Genomic DNA, 16,206 nt, shown 5'->3' with positions numbered 1-16,206 from the left:
ACCTCCAAAATGCACCCCATTCCTTGTGGTCTGAGAGTGGTTATGGCCCAGGGGTGCCTGGCCAGATAGGAAGCCCAAGGAGCCTCTCAGAAGGGTCAGCTGTGACATCACGGGTCCCTCCATAGGGCGTGAATGGGCTGTGTGCTCTGAAGGTTAAGAGGGAAGGCTTTTGAGTCAGGCTGCCTGTGTCAGTCCTGGCTTATTAGTTGATTTTTTATGTCAGTTTCCTCATCTTGTAAAAAGGATATGGCAATGGTACCTACCTCATAAGGTTGTTGTGAGTTAATGATAATGCCTATAAAGGACTTGCCACGAAAATGGATGCATCGTAGGTGCATCTTACCAAAAATGATGGCTCCTACCATCAGTCCATGGTAGCTGCACAGTGGAGCCTAGAGGAGAGGGTAAGAATCTGGCAGGAGGGCTCTGTAGTTGGTGGTTTCCCTGTGATTAACGCAGACTTTCTGGTTTCTTCTATGTTCCTTTTCTTCCCAGTATTGATCCTCCAGAAGGTGGAGAATGGAGACCTGAGCAACAAGATTCTGAAGATCACTGATTTTGGCCTGGCTCGAGAATGGCACCGAACCACAAAGATGAGCGCAGCAGGGACATACGCTTGGATGGCACCCGAAGTCATCCGTGCCTCCATGTTTTCCAAAGGCAGTGATGTGTGGAGGTAAGGTCCAAAGGGTCAGGGGCAGTGCCGCCCTGGTCTATTTTGGCTGCACACGTGTTTCAGGACTTGGAGAACTGAGGATGCATAGACTCCCAGACACCCCAAGTAGGTCTAAGTGACCCCTTCACAGCAATCTGTAGTAACTCCCAGGTTGCCATGGGACAGTTTCTAACGCCTTCATCTATCCAAAATTCCTTTAGTGCTGTGGCAGGTACCGCCTCTATGTGTTAGTGATTGCTCCGTAGGAAAGACCAGTAGATCCCAGGGGCAGTGTGTACTCCCATCTCTGACTGTAGGGTGGTGAGGGCACCCAGGCATTCCTGGGGACTGACCTTCCACGGGGTCCCCCTGGCTTCCTTAGCAACTGCGGCTGTTATTGCTGGACTTGTTCTCACTCTAAGCTCTTCCGCTGATGAGTATTCTTTGTGCTATCTCTGTTGTTTTGGTGGGTTGGAAATTATGCTTTCTAGTTATATGGTTAACCTTTTAGTCAGGGCACTGTCTGTTGAACATTGATACAGAAATGGGAAAAGATGGGTCTCAAGCCTGTACTGAGAACTGCGGAGTCACAGATTAGACTAGCCGTTCCCCTAGTAAATGTCAGCCTAAGAGGTCATAGGGACATGGATCTAAAAATCTAATCCCCGCTGATGGGAGGAAGAGCTTGTGCAGAGGGTGCATCCTCCTGGCTGTGAGAAGTAGCATCACCTTGGTACACCAAAAGAAAGGGCCATGGTTATCATCGGACTTCAGTCTATGAAGTTGTTTCTTCCTGGTGAGTTGTAAAGTGAGCTTGTGTGTGTATATGACGAATGTGTGTATTAAAAAAAAAAAAAAAACAGCTTTATTGAGATATACACGTATTACGAAGTTCACCCTTCAAAATGTAGAAGTCGATGGTTTATGGTAAATTTACCAACTTTGTACCAATCGGCATTGTTACCAGCTTGCTAAGGCTGCTGTAACAAACTACCGCAGGCCTGGTGGCTTTAAACAATAGACCTTTGTAGTGTGGAGGCCAGAAGTCTGAAATCAGTACTAACAGGGCTATGCCCCCTCTGAGACTTTGGGGGAGATTCTGTTCCACATAAGGGTTTTGGATATTAGGACATGGATGTATCTTTTTAGGGCTACCATTCAAACCACTACGACTGCTATCTATTTCCAGAATTATTTTTCTCATCCCAAAAAGAAACCCAATACCTGTTGGTAGTCATTCCCTAATCCTGCCTCCCCCTGTCCCCAGCAACTACTAATTTACTTTCTGTCTCTATGGATTTGCCTATTCCAGGCATTTCTTATATATGGAATCAATACAACATGTGCTCTTTTTGACTGGCTGCTTTCATTTATCATGTTTTCAAGGTTCATCCATGTAGCATGCATGAGTCAGAACTTCATTCCTCTTTATACCTGAATAATATTCCATCCTATGGAAATTTATTTATCCATTTATAAGTTGATGAACATTTGAGTTGTTTCCACTTTTTGGCAGTTGTGAATAATACTGTTGTGGACATTTTTGTGCAAGCTTTTGTGTGAACATAGATTAACATAGATTTTCAGTTCTCCTAAGTATATACCTGGAAGTGGATTTGCTAAGTTATATGGTTATTCTGTGTTTAATTTTTTGAGGAACGACTGAACTATTTTTTTTTTTTTACCATAGCTGCACCATTTTCCATTTCCATTAGCAATGTAGGAGGGTTCCAATTTCTCTACATTGTCTCAATACTTGTTATTATATGTCTTCTTAATTATTGCTATCCAGTTAGATATGAAGTGGTATCTCATTGTAATTTGGATTTTATTCTCTAATGACTCCTGATGTTGAGCATCTTTTCATGTGTTTATTGGCCATTTGTATATCTTTTCTGGATAAATGCCTATTCAAATCCTTTACTAGTTTTGAAACTGGGTTGGTTATCTGTCTTATTTTTAAGTTGAAAGAGTTCTTTATATATTTTTAATATAAATCCTTTATCAGGTACATGATTTGCAAATATTTTCTCCCATTCTATGGGTTTCTTCTTTCTTGTTTTTTTTCTTTTTCTTTTTTCTTTTTCTTTTTTTTTTTTGAGTGAGGGGCAAAGAGAGAGAGAGAATCTTAGTTGGGGCAGAAGTAGAGGTAGAGAGAGAGAGAGGCAACGCTCACCCAAAGCAGGGCTCGTGCTCACCAGAAGCGGGACTTGAGCTCACCCAATGTGGGATTCGAACTGACAAACCATGGGATCATGACCTGAGTTGAAGTCAGATGCTTAATGACTGAGCTACCCAGCTGCCCTCTTTTTACTTTCTTGATGGTATTCTTTGAAACAGAAACATTTTTAATTTTGATGAGGTCCAATTTATCTATTTTTTTATTTGATTGCTTGTGCTTTGAGTGCTTATGCTTAGGCTTTTGGTGTCATAGTTAAGAAACCATCCCCAAGTTTTATGAATATCTATGCCCATGTTCTAAGAGTTATAAAACTCTTAGCTTTTACATTTAGGTCTGTGTTCCATTTTGACTTAATTTTTGTATGTGGTGTGGGGTAAGGGGTTTAACTTCATTCTTTTGCCTGTGACTACAGTAGTCCCTCCTTATCAGTGGTTTCGCTTTTTTATGGTTTCATTTACCCATGGTCAACAATAGTCTGGAAGGTCAGACCTATCATCAGAAGGTCAGTATTACCTAACGCTGGGTCACAATGCCTACATCATTCATCTCACTTCATCTCATCACGTAGGCTTTTTATCATCTTACATCATCACAAGGGTGAGTATAGAATGATAAGATTTTGAAAGAAAGAGCATATTTGTATAACTTTTATTATAATCTATTATAATTATTCCATTTTATTCATCTCTTACTATGCTTAATTTATAAATTAAACTTTATCATATTTATGTGTGTATAGGAAAAAACATCTATAGGGTTCTGTACCACCTGCAATTTCAGGCATCCACTGGGGGTCTTGGAACATATCTCCCATGGATAAAGGGGGGACTACTGTATCTAGCCCCATTTGTTGAAAAGGCTGTTCTTTCCTAATTGTCACCCTTGTCAAAAAGTAATTTATCACAGATGGAAGGGTTTATTTCTAGACTGTCAATTATACTTCATTGGTCTATGTGTGTATCCTTATGCCAGTACGACTCTTTTGTTTTAATCAGTCTTTCTTCCTTTCTTTCTCTCTTTCTTTCTCTCTTTCTTTCTTTCTTTCTTTCTTTCTTTCTTTCTTTCTTTCTTTCTTTCTTTCTTTCTTTCTTTCAACATAAGCAGGGACGAGCAGAGGGAGGCAGGGGAGGAGACAGAATCCAAGGCAGGCTCTGAGCTGTCAGCACAGAGCCTGACAAATGAAGGGCTTGAACTTACAAACCATAATTTCATGACCTGAGCCAAAGTTGGATGCTTAACCAACTGAGCCACCCAAGCACCCCAGTTCCATTCTGTTTTAATTACTGTAGCTTTGTACTAAGTTTTGAAATTAGGACATGTGAGTCCTCCAGCTTTGCTGTTCTTCAAGATTATTTTGGCCATTCTGTGTGCCTTGCATTTCCAAATGAATTTTAGGAGCACTTTGTCAATTTCTCCAAAATAGGTAGCTGAGATTTTGATGGGAATTGTGTTAAACCTGTAGGTCACTTTGGGAACTGTTGTCAGCTTAACAACATGAAGTCTTCCAATCCATGAACATGAGATATATTCCTATTTACGTAGACCTTTTCTAATTTCTTTTAGTGATGTTTTGTAGCTTCTGTATATTGCATCGTATATCCCCAAGCATTAATTATAGGGTGAAGTGACTATCATGCAGAAAAGAGTTTTCTTCCCTTAAAATATCTGGCCAGATTTCATCAGTGTGAACTGTGTAGTGATATTCCAATATTTTTGACCTACAAAAACAGCAATTTCATAGGCTTCAATCTAACGCTTTCATTACTTGACTATAGGCTAAATGAGAATAGCTAATATATTAATTAGGCTAAGCTACTATTACAAAGAGACCTATAGATGCAGTGGCTTAAATAAAGTAGTACTCAAAGAGTAGTCCAGCCAGTCCAGGCTGTGGGGTAGCTGCGCCCCGTGAGATCCTTCAGAAACCCAGGTTCTTTCCGGGTCCCTCAGTGCATTGTTCATATCTAAATGGTTACATCTAAGTGACTGTTGCTTCCACGTTGTATTTTGCAGAAACAGAGAAAGAGAGCTTATCAACAAGCAGGTTGTCTTTAATTTGGAGACAACCCAGAAGTTGTGTACATCTCCTGCTCTTTTGTTATATGTGCGCACCCGGCTCCAAAAGTGGGAGACAGATGTAGGCTCTAGCTGGGTAACTGTGTGTCCAGCTAAAACTCTTATGATGGAAGAAGGGGAGGGTGGATTTGGGGGACAATCAGCTACTTGCCACACTCAACTTGATCTTACCTTTCTTCCTAGGAAACCATGACTTCTCAGTAACATTACTGTTTTCTACTTCCTGTATTCCTGCTAGGCTTCTTCTCCAGCCTGGCCCTGAAATTGTACAGATTTTATTGCCACAGACGCCAAAAGTTTCTGTCGCTATACTGATTTGGACAGAGTTGCTGCAGGTATGCAGGCACATTCTTAGTGGGAAGCGAAAGCCCCAATATCTGATGTAAGGTCTTTTCATGGTGACAGAAGTGGCCAGCAAGGAAGAGCAAGGCCATTGTAGGAGTTTGTCCATCATGGAAGGAACAGGGCAGGACCATTCATCTTTTACCCAAAGTGTCCTTGTTCTAAGGCTAACCTCCAGGTCTTGCCTTTCAACCACAGATCCTGAAAGCAGGCTTGAGGAGCCTTTGGTGAATCATCTGATGAAGTTATTCTGCTCTCTGAAGGGAATGGCTTGGAGGTAAACTCCAAATCAGTAGCACTTTGGATGAGGTGGCTTGGAAATGGTCATGTGGTCTGCTCTGCCACTAGGTCTTCAGTTTAGAGTTGTTCCCAGGACTTCAGCTTCCTGACTCATCTCGGTCGAGGAATGTGGTTTGAAGACATAATTCACTGTGCTCCCTCCAGCTATCTTAGCTTCCGCGCTGCAGTATTCCCTGCAAGGAACAATGTATTGGAACCCCTTAGATGGGCCTTTACTCCTTGAGGCTACTTACCTAAGTGGCTCCAAATGATCTCAAACCTTTGTCCGAGGAAAACCTGTGCCCATTGCTGTATGTACAATATGCATACACTGGTGACAGTATTTGCTACCCACACAAATGCTTATGAGCTAGGCTCTATGCTAAATACTGTACCCCATTAAAAAAAACTTTGAATGTTTTATTCTTTCTTTGAGAGAAAGACAGAGTGCAAGTAGGGGAGGGGCAGAGGGAAGGGGAGACACAGAATCTGAAGCAGGCTCCAGGCTCTGAGCTGTCAGCGCGGAGCCGGACATGGGGCTTGAACTCACGAACCATGAGATCATGACCTGAACCAAAGTTGGACGTTCAACCTACTGAGCCACCCAGGCACCCCACTATACCTCTATTTTATCTCGTTTATTCCTCACAAGAATCCCCAAAAGTAGAGGATATTATTTCCATTTGACAGATAAGGTAACCGAGGCTTAGATGGTTTAAGTCATTTGTCTAAGTTCATCCAGGTGGTAGAGACAAAGCTGTGGTTAGAATCAGAGCAGTGCCTGGGTGACTCAGTTAAGTGTCCCAACTCTTGATCTCAAGGTTGTGAGTTCAAGCCCCATGCTGGGCTCTGCACTGGGTGTGAAGCCTAGTTTAAAAAAAAAAAAAGGAACTAAATATGTGTCTCTTAAAACTTTGTGGTTTAGCCATATTGCCATCTGTATACCCCTGTGCCTGCATTTCGGGCAGCTTCTTCCGGGATGATTGGCCCACTAGGCCTGGGGCTCAGCAGGATGTCCCAGAGAGGGCCCACACATGCCCAGGAGCTTGGACAACGTTTGTTCACAAATCGACTTGTAACTCATTTACTCATTCAGGAAATGTTTGTGGAATATTTACTGTGTGCCAGGTACTGCGCAGAGCCTGTGTCCGTCCTCCACCCCTCGTGGAACTCCTCAAGGTCTGGGGCCTCTGGGCCTCTTCTATTGCTGTGTGCCGAGGGCCAGCTGAGTTTGTCTTACTGCTTTTCGAGTGTAGGTCTCTGGGTCTGTTCCACATGCTGTGATGGAGGGTATGATGATCACGGCCCAGATCCTCGACTTCATGTGTTTCCTGATGTGCTTGGATTAGACCGCCTCAGGAGGAGTAATTGACAAAACCTTTCCCTTTGGTTGTGTGTGTACAGAGTGCAGTGGTTAGTGGTCTCCTATAATGACTTCTTGCCTCGTGTGGGGGGGATGGAGTGGAGGCATTTTAAGTTTTCAGAATTATAAAACTTGGAAAGCCTGGGTGGCTCAGTGGGTTAAGCGTCTGATGCTTGGTTTCAGCTCAGGTGACGATCTCATCGTGTGTGGTTTCGAGCCCTGCGTCGGGCTCTGTGCTGACAGCATGGAGCCTGCTTGGGATTCTCTGTCTCCCTCTCTCTCTGCCCCTACCTGGCTCTCTCTCAAAATAAATAAATAAATAAACATTAAAATAAAATTATAGAAGTAAAATGTGTTCACCGTAGGAAAAATAATTAGAAAATATGGGTAAACAAAAAGAAAAAAAAGGGAAAAAGAAATCACCCATTACTCACTTCTAAAGATAACTTCTGTTAATATTTTGGTGCATTTATTTCTGTTCCTGTGCTCATCTACTCGTCCCTTAAAATGAGATCATTCTGTTTTGTAAGCTGCTTTTGAATATAATACAGGGGCACCTCTATTGGGTGTCTGACTTCCGCTCGGGTCATGGTCTTACAGTTTGTGGGTTCAAGTTCTGCATCGGGCTCTGTGCTGACAGCTCAGCTTCAGATTCTGTGTCTCCTTCTCTCTCTTTGCCCCTCTCCTGCTTGTCTGTCTCTCTCTCTCTTAAAAAAAATAATAATAATAATGTAATATAGCATGCGCATATTACCATATCAGTAAATATTTACCATGTCAATGTATTCATGTATATATTACATATATAGTAACAAATAGATCATCGTTTTGAATGAGGTCTGGTTAACAACAACAACAAGAACAGTTTTGTGTTACTTCACAATTTACAGAGTGCTTTCATATGTGGTAGTTCAACTATCTTCACCAACAATTATTAAATAGCATGGTTTCTGGAATGTGGGGTCACAGCCAATTACCAAGTGCAGAAGCCCATTCAAGGGACACCCTCTCCTTTCAGGATGTGTGTCTTAGAGACAACATAGGTTAATAAGAAAAATAGTCCTGGTCCAGCTCAGGTGTGGATTTGCTGTGCCTTTGGTTGGGTTGCTATCTACTCTGATGCTTTTCCTCACTTTGAGAACACAGAGCGCCCCTCCCTGACCTGTGACCCCACCAAATGGTGGAAGGCATTACCATGCCTCTGGAGGTGGTTAATCATTGACACAGGGTGCATTCCCCAAGGTTTGCAAGGACGCCTGGGAAATCACTGACAGCACTGTGGGAACGGGCAGCTCCCCGTTGGGGGAGGGAGTGAGGCAGAGTTTTAGCTGAGCTGGTACCTCCAGGCCACTTGTACAAGGTCTTGAAAGGGCCTGTTGACCTTCTCTCAACCTTGGGAGGGCATCAGAGTAGGTCAAACCTGAGGTAAACCATGTGGGCTTCTCCTGCCCACCTCTCCCGGGGGCTCAGACACATCTAATGTGTCATTCTTTAGTTCCTTTCTTGGACTCTATTCCTGCCAAAGGAATGCCAAGTCTTCATTTACATCACCACCTTCTGTTACAGAAATAAAGAGGAACATTGGCAGAGGAGAACTAACTGGTTCAGTCGTCCCCAGGAATGCTTCTTCCCTGATTGCTGTCGTCCCTCAGCAAGGCTCTCGGCCGACACTGCAGTCTCTCCCTAAATCCCACCAGAGGCTTTCTTGTTTCAGGACCTTCCCAAGGGGAAGCACACAGTGTTTACTAGCTGCAGAGGGTAGCTTCCGGAGAAGCAGTAGTTACTGTTATTTATTCTTTGCAGTTACTCTGTGCGGTGGGAATTGGCTGTCTTTGTTGCACAAGTGAGGAAACTGAGGTTTGGACAGGTAAGCTTCCTTTCCCACGGCCCCACCACTGTAAGTGGTGAAGCAGACACATTTGACTCAAGTCTGTCTGAATCTTCCTTGGGCAGCATTCGACCCGTTTCTCCTAGTTGTGGGGCATTTCACATGGAACAAAATGGCGGTGGAACAAAGAAACAAGCCAGGTGAGAGCAGGGCTGCCCCTCGTTGAAACTGAGAGAGACGGAGTCCCTGGCTCCACCCTCTTCGAGGTGGCCCGAGGCATCTCCATGGGTCACCTAGGACTCAGCACTAAAAGCGTCACAGAGTAGATGTGAGGACACAAATAGGACCCATGTTTAGATCTTTGAAATCCTCTACTGTCTTTCCAGGTAGTTAGGGCTCAGACACCAGGAGAGGGGTTCTTTGGGACCTTGGGTTTTTGTTCCCCAGAGTGGAGGTTGGCAGTGATGCCAGGAGCAGACAACTGAAGCTGAGGGTCACCGTAGCCTAGGAGTCTAGTCCGCAGTGCGGACAGTTCTTAGAGGTCACTTGGTAGCAGCTGCCCAGCACGACTGCTGTCTGGATGAGTCACAGTAAAGATTTGGCAGGAAGAATAACAGTGCTATTCTGGGAATTCAGGGCTTACTCCAGGGCGCCCAGTGCAGCCTGCGGGACTGTCTATCCATACAGTGCTTCCCACCAGCTCACTCACTAGACGAGGCCTACTGTGTACGAGGCCCTGAGAAAGCAAAGGTTAAACGACCATCCCTGCTCTTGCAGGGCCCATTGGCTGGCAGACAAACAACCACAGTCCACGGCAGCCCACACAAGGGTGAAGTAACACTGGCAGCATCAGGGAAGGCTTCCTAAAGTGTCCATTGTTGCCATCAACCTCAGACTAAAAGCCAAGTCCCTGTCAAGACAAGACCTGTAACTGTCTACCAGGCTTTTTGTGGTTGTTGAGATACATAAAGAAAGTGATGTATTTGGAGGGCGCACTGGGGGAACGCCGTTGTCCAAGGAGACTGGCCAGGCCACTCTGGAGGACCGTCTGCGGGGATCTTCTGGGATGCCCTGGTGCATTGGTTGGCACATTGCTCTCCTTTGGAGCCATGCCAGGTCACCTGGGATTCTTTGAGGGCAAGCCTTGGCTCTGTATATGCTGATCCCTGTGTTCTTTTACCTAGCAGTCCGGGCTTAGCTGTCTCCTGGCCCCATTCTGGTCTGGTTTAGGTGGCCAGGGGCCCATCATTGTCTCTTTGTGCACTCATAATATGTCTGTTGTGACCCACTCTGTGTGCTAATTGACATCTTTTCTGTTCCTGTCGGTAGTCTCTTTGTAGATAAGATCTGTGTCTTGTATCCCATTGGCCTGCAGTGAGCTTGATGCACAATAAATCTTTAGTAGATGTTTAAAACGAATGAATAAAGGGTGGAGCATTTGAATTTGAAAGATGATTATAGTTCACCAAGCAGAGAAATGGTACAAGGAGATTCTAGAGAGAAGAAATTAAGAGTTGGTCCAGGGCCCACCATGACTTATTCCACATATGCCCTTAATATATGCTGCTAAACTTACCGGAACCTCGCTTTCCTCATCTGCAAAATGGGGATAATATTTACCTTGCAGGTTCATGGTAAGGATTTAAGATGATGTTTATAAAGGTCTTAGCATCCTGTGCATACAAAGTACCATGATGAAATATTAGGCTGTTTTCCAATTAATCTCTATGCCCAGCGTGGGGCTCGAACTCACGACTCCGAGATCAAGAGTCACACACTTTCCCACCTGAGCTATGTTTTGTTTGAAAATAACATGACTTTGTTGGTTATAAACTACCGATGAGTATTTTTTAAAAATTTGAGGCTTGTGTTAAAAATAAGAGGAGAGGCACTCTTTACTGTTCGTGGCCTTATGGTGCTTGTCCTGAAAGGATTGTTATTCCTGGAAGGATTGAACCCTACATGATTTTGCCTCTTTCTGACTGTGAATTCATAGAATAATTATACCGCTAAATTCTGTGCTCCCCATTCTCTGACTCACAGGACATGTGAAAAGAAATTCTTCATGTGGCTTTGAAAGGTGGAGAGGAAACTGAAGTCCTCACAGCTGACACACTGCTCTGTTGTCCCCATGTCGGCCACGCTTGTGCAACTTTCCCCTTGGAATTAGACAGAGTCTCTGTTAAGTGATCAGCGGCAGGAATCCATCCAACCTAATGGGCATTTAAAGAAATCTGTTACAGGAGCAAAATCTGTTCTAGGTGGTCAGGTCTCTGCTTTTCTAAAGCCAAAGAAATATATCTGTGGCTAACGCTGAAGTTTTCTTAAAACAGACAAAAAATGTATTCTTGGGAGGCTGCCTCTTCTTCCAGAGTGTTACGTTATAGATAACAGCAGAATAGCTGTGGCTGGCCGGCACGGATTTAAACCCTTAGAGTGGCTCAGTGAATCTCACGGCAGCCTTGTGAGACTGGCCGTGTTGTTTACACTTTACAGATGAGGAATCTGAGGAACAAGCCTTCGAAATCAAGTGTGCCTGACTCCAGAGCTCTTGCTTTTAGTGGGTCGGCCTCGTGGTCTCCCGGTCTGTATTCCATTGGTGCATCTGCTTTGTTGGTGTCCCTCCGTCCCAGAAAGAGTGTGGGCAGCTCAGAAAGGTCTCATGAGCCCTGTCGGTGAGACTGCCTTGTGGCTTCTGTCTTCTTCCCCTGCTCAGCTACGGGGTGCTGCTTTGGGAGCTCCTGACTGGCGAGGTGCCCTTCCGAGGAATCGATGGCTTAGCCGTAGCTTATGGAGTGGCCATGAACAAGCTCGCTCTTCCCATTCCTTCTACGTGCCCAGAACCTTTTGCCAAACTCATGGAAGGTAAGTGACCCCTGGCTGGAACAAAACTGGAGAAAGTTTACCTTTCGGCAGCCCTTGGGTACGTTGCGGACAATCCTGCTGGGTCGGCTACTGAAAGAGGAGGTGAAGCATTGGTCACTCACGGAGGAATCCTGTGGGTGGTTGGAAGACCTGCTTGAAGATATGTCAACACCCTGCCTCGCTGATGTCACAGATGTCCCTTCTGTCCATCTACAGTGACTGTAGAGCTTGGCTCAGTAACTAAAGCCTGCTATCCAGGGCTTTAGCATTTTATTACTTAATAAAAAATGAGCGTATTACACATACAGAAGCAAAGAACATCGGAGAAGAAAGGAACTCTAGAAGTCATCTGGTCCCTAAGTGAGAAACCCAAAGCTGAGAGAGGCGAGGTGCACTCCATTAGCTAGTGTCTGAGCTGAGAGTAGGTAGAGTTCACTTTTCCTGCTGCCCAGCCTGGTGCCTTTTATCCTTGCCTTATCATCATCCCATAGAGGTGGGCAAGGCTGGCTCATTTATTTGTGGGAGATTGAGGCCCCGAGTCTCGTTACCCACTGTCAAGACTGGAATCGTGTAGGAACATGAGAAGTCATGGCTGTTGAACTTCACGCAGGCAGAGTCTCTGGACTTGCTTTTCTTACGCTAACTCAACAGAGTCAGATGGGGGCGGCCGCATTATATTTCCCCATTCAGTTTTTATAATATTGAGGGTGGGCAGCTTGTTTTATTTCCCCAGCCCTATTTGTGGTTACCTACCCAGTGTTTCAGTTTCTGGAGGGAAAACTATTTCTGGTAAGTGAGGTCCCATAATATTCTAAGTCTTAACGCTTGTCTCTGTCCATTCATGCTTTCTGTCCGCTCACGTGTTCCGTGCAGACTGCTGGAATCCCGACCCTCACTCACGACCATCTTTCACAAATATCCTGGACCAGCTAACTACCATAGAGGAGTCTGGTTTCTTTGAAATGCCCAAGGACTCCTTCCACTGCCTGCAGGATGACTGGAAACATGAGATTCAGGAGATGTTTGACCAACTCAGGGCCAAAGAAAAGGTAAATAAAACAAGAAAAAGCCATGCATTGAATCAGTGGACCCTCCCCACTGGGGCCTCTGGACAAATTCCGACACAACCACCTTCCTGCTTGGTCTGTGGTAACAGAGCAGCTTTTTTCTTCCCGGCTTTACATGGAGAGAGTTCTCCAGGCCTTAGGTATGCCCTGAAATAGTATAGACATTTTCTTTCTTTCCGGGATATGGCAGGAACAAGTAGGGGAGTCATGATCCAAAGCTCTTCTTACAGAGTATCTATTTCATTGTCCAAACCAGAGGAAGAGCACCGCTGGGTAAGTACCAGCAGAAAGTATGAGAAAGTTCTAGAAATGTTTCTTGGTTCTGTAGTGGACTTCTGGGGGTGGGGGGTTAACTTGTTACAGGGATACTTCAACACTGAGCACAGGTATCAGAATCAGAAATAGCGATGGGCTAAAAATACTATGGTTCTGAAACTATTTGGTATTCTGCGTGTTTTTATGAAAAGGGCTCAAGCCCAAACTGACTGAGGAGTTCAGATATTCTTAGCTTACTAAAGATCTACCCTATGTGGCTCCTCTCTTTGCCCTTCATGCCTGGTTAGCAGCCAGTATCCACAGAGGTGAAGCTACACACCAGCACCTATGTTGCTTCTACGACAGGGGCCAGGCTGGACCTAAGGGCTATAGCTGCGGGCATAAGCGGCGTCCATGTGTCTCTTGGTTAATTTCTGTTTTCCCTTCTCATTCCCCATTATGGGCATTTGGGAAGCAATTTAATATAATGACAGTAGCTAAAATTGTGTATGTCTTTCAAGTTCTTTCACTTGAAATGTCTGATGATAAAAGAACCTTGTATCATTTTTATCTTGGGGGGGGGGTTATGGCCCTTGCCCCCAGCATGTAGGGCAGGTATTATCTTTTTCATCTCAAGGCTGAGGGTCAGTGACTTGTCTAAAGTCACACAGCCAGGATAGTGAGAGGCAGAATCTTGAACCTGGATCTTCTGATTCCAAAACCTTTTTCTCTCCAATATCATTGTTGTTTCCCTAAACAAATGACTTAAAAATCTTTTCTGGAGCTGATGTGAAGAAATGAAACTCTCTTTTTTTTTTTTTAATGCCATATAGCAGTCCTAAACCTGGTAGTATTTGGCAAGTCAGTGAGCATTCTGCAGGGGAATGGAGTGAGTCTATGACATCTTTTGTGACCTGGGGGGTGGGGGGAATCCGACACTGACCTTGGAGCAGAGTAATTAATCGAGTTTGTTCCTGTTACTAATGCTATTCCAACTAGAAGAAACCTAGAGTTGCTGGTTCTTTTTAGACTGTTGAATCATTTGACTCTTGGTTTTCTTTCTTTTGACTGATGAAATTATAAGGGTACTAGCCACTAAGAAGAATGAAACTTGGATTTTGTCAGTAAATAGTTGCTAGGAAAAGCCAAACCCATTCTCATAACAGCTAACATTCGTAGAGCATGTTCCCTGTGCCATGCTCTAAGTAATTAATATGAATTCTTATGTAATCTTACACAATAAGATAATAATTGTCTTACGTACCATGTGCTGTCAGTGCTGTTAATTCCATATTGCATATGATGCCCATGGTAATTCACTCCAGGCCACTATTCAGCCAGTTTGTTCCAGAGCCCTTGCTCTTTTTTTTTTCTTTTTTAAGTTTATTTTGAGAGAGAGAGAGAGCATGTCCACAAGTGGGGAAGGGGCAAAGAGAGAGGGGGAGAGAGAATCCCAAGTAGGCTCCGCACTGTCAGTGCAGAGCCCGACGCGGGGCTCCAACTTAAGAACCGTGAGAACATGACCGGAGCCCAAGTCAAGAGTCAGACGCTTAACCGACTGAGCCACTCAGGTGCCCCCAGAGCCCTTGCTATGATGCCTGTCCATTATAAGGCTTGTAGTTGGGCAAGTGAGGGCGAGATGGATAATGAGCTTTCTCTCTGGAGAGATTCCTACTAAATCATTGTATGCAGATAATGTGATTTCCATACTAGGAGACTGATCCCCAAATAGGCGTTTCACAAGCAGGAGACTCACATGTTTGAGTCTTCCAGATATATGGTGCCATTGGCAAGTACTCCACAAATGTCCTGGTTTCCTATATGATTCAGCTCATTCTCAGCGTGTCTCAACTTGACAGCTTCCACATATAGTGACAATGGATTTGTCTCCGGACTGGGGTCTGACTTCCCACAAAAGAGGGGGCTACAACACAAACCATCCCCTAGACAAGAGGGCACAGGAGAAGATGACTTAGGAAAGCTGAAATCAGCTTGAACTTTTTAACTTTCCCATCTAGCAGCAAAATCAACCAACCAGGAATGATTTTTCTCAATCTTCCGTGTGTGTGTGTTCTCCTGATGGTGAAAACAAAGTACTGGGATAAGGAGAGCCAAGGTTTTGGGGGGAGCATACAACAGTTGCTTATTTCATTAGAGAAGAAGTCCAAAAGTTCAGGCTCATCTCTCAGACACTTTGGATGAATCTGGGTTCCCGTAAAGGCGTGTATTTATAAAATTGAATTCTGTCTCCCCCTCCTTTCTCATTCATGCGTTGACACTGAGCACCTATCATGTACAAGACAGTTTTCAAGGTGCTAATCCTTTTCTCACTTCTGCCTTTTCTATAATATTTATTATCAATTTTGATACTCTCTTGAGAGTAGAGGGCAAGTTGAGTGAAAGTTCCTAAATGTCAGAATATTTTATTCCCCTCAGGTCTCTGTTCTCTCTTTGTTCTCTACCCACTGCTCAGCTTTGCCAATATGTGTTCACAAACCTTTTTCCTAGCTCTAGGCTCCCTTTCTACAGTCCAGAATGACTTCTTATCGTGGAGCATTCCATGGAGAAATTGTAGCTTTCGACCACAGAAGTGTTGCCCTGCCTACTTTATTGAAGAAATGCCCTTTTTTTTTTTAGGTTTGACTACATCATGCCCCCTCACTTCAGTCTTATGCCCTGGGTAACCAGTGCTAACAGTTTAGATGCCAGATTTGACAATTGTATGTACATGTTCTGTTCTCATTCCTGTTTCCTCTCCTAATACCACCTCCCCTCCCCCCCCCCCCCATCTCAGGAACTTCATAAATTCATGCAGAAGGAAAAAGGGGAAGCAGGCAAGAGGGCTTGCCCATCTACTAGGGCAGTGGTACTAGAGCAAGCGCCTGGCAAAGACTTTGGGAAATGTTTTCTCTTCTCTTTGCCGTGCTGTCGTGGTCCTTCCAGAGCAAGTGGTTGTCCTTTGAGATAAGAGGAGAGTTCAAACCACATGCCTCAGTAGAGTCACTCACCAACTGAACAGAGGTTTAGAAGACTCCCTTTTTTGAACAATCACTCTGGAAATACATTTTTATTTGAGTGTTAGGTGATGCCTGGAGGGTGATTCATTTCTAGGGGGGGCACATTTTAAGCTAGATCACATTTAGTTGGCTCTGGTTTAAGAAACGTCCCTTATATAATGGGGAAAAAAATTAAAATAGAACCAAGTCTGTGAATTTTTTTTTAATGTTTTTATTTATTTTTGAGACAGAGAGAGAGCATGAGCAGGGGAGGGAGGGGCAGAGAGAGAGGGAGACA

At 44.3% G+C, this 16,206-nt stretch overlaps 1 protein-coding gene across 1 annotated transcript in view; it reads left to right on the top strand.

Annotated features, from left to right (window-relative positions):
- MAP3K9 (mitogen-activated protein kinase kinase kinase 9) overlaps window positions 1-16,206 on the top strand; it is an 80,477-nt gene that overhangs the window by 47,086 nt on the left and 17,185 nt on the right. Inside the window, exons 3-5 of the mRNA XM_058739507.1 lie at window positions 496-676; window positions 11,442-11,590; window positions 12,464-12,639. Coding sequence (XP_058595490.1) covers window positions 496-676; window positions 11,442-11,590; window positions 12,464-12,639 — 506 coding nt within the window. The remainder of the gene's footprint in view (window positions 1-495; window positions 677-11,441; window positions 11,591-12,463; window positions 12,640-16,206) is intronic.

This window comes from Neofelis nebulosa, chromosome 7 (assembly GCF_028018385.1).
Source record: "Neofelis nebulosa isolate mNeoNeb1 chromosome 7, mNeoNeb1.pri, whole genome shotgun sequence".
In the NCBI taxonomy this organism is placed as follows: Eukaryota; Metazoa; Chordata; class Mammalia; order Carnivora; family Felidae; genus Neofelis; species Neofelis nebulosa.
This window is presented reverse-complemented; position numbering and strand designations above follow the sequence as displayed.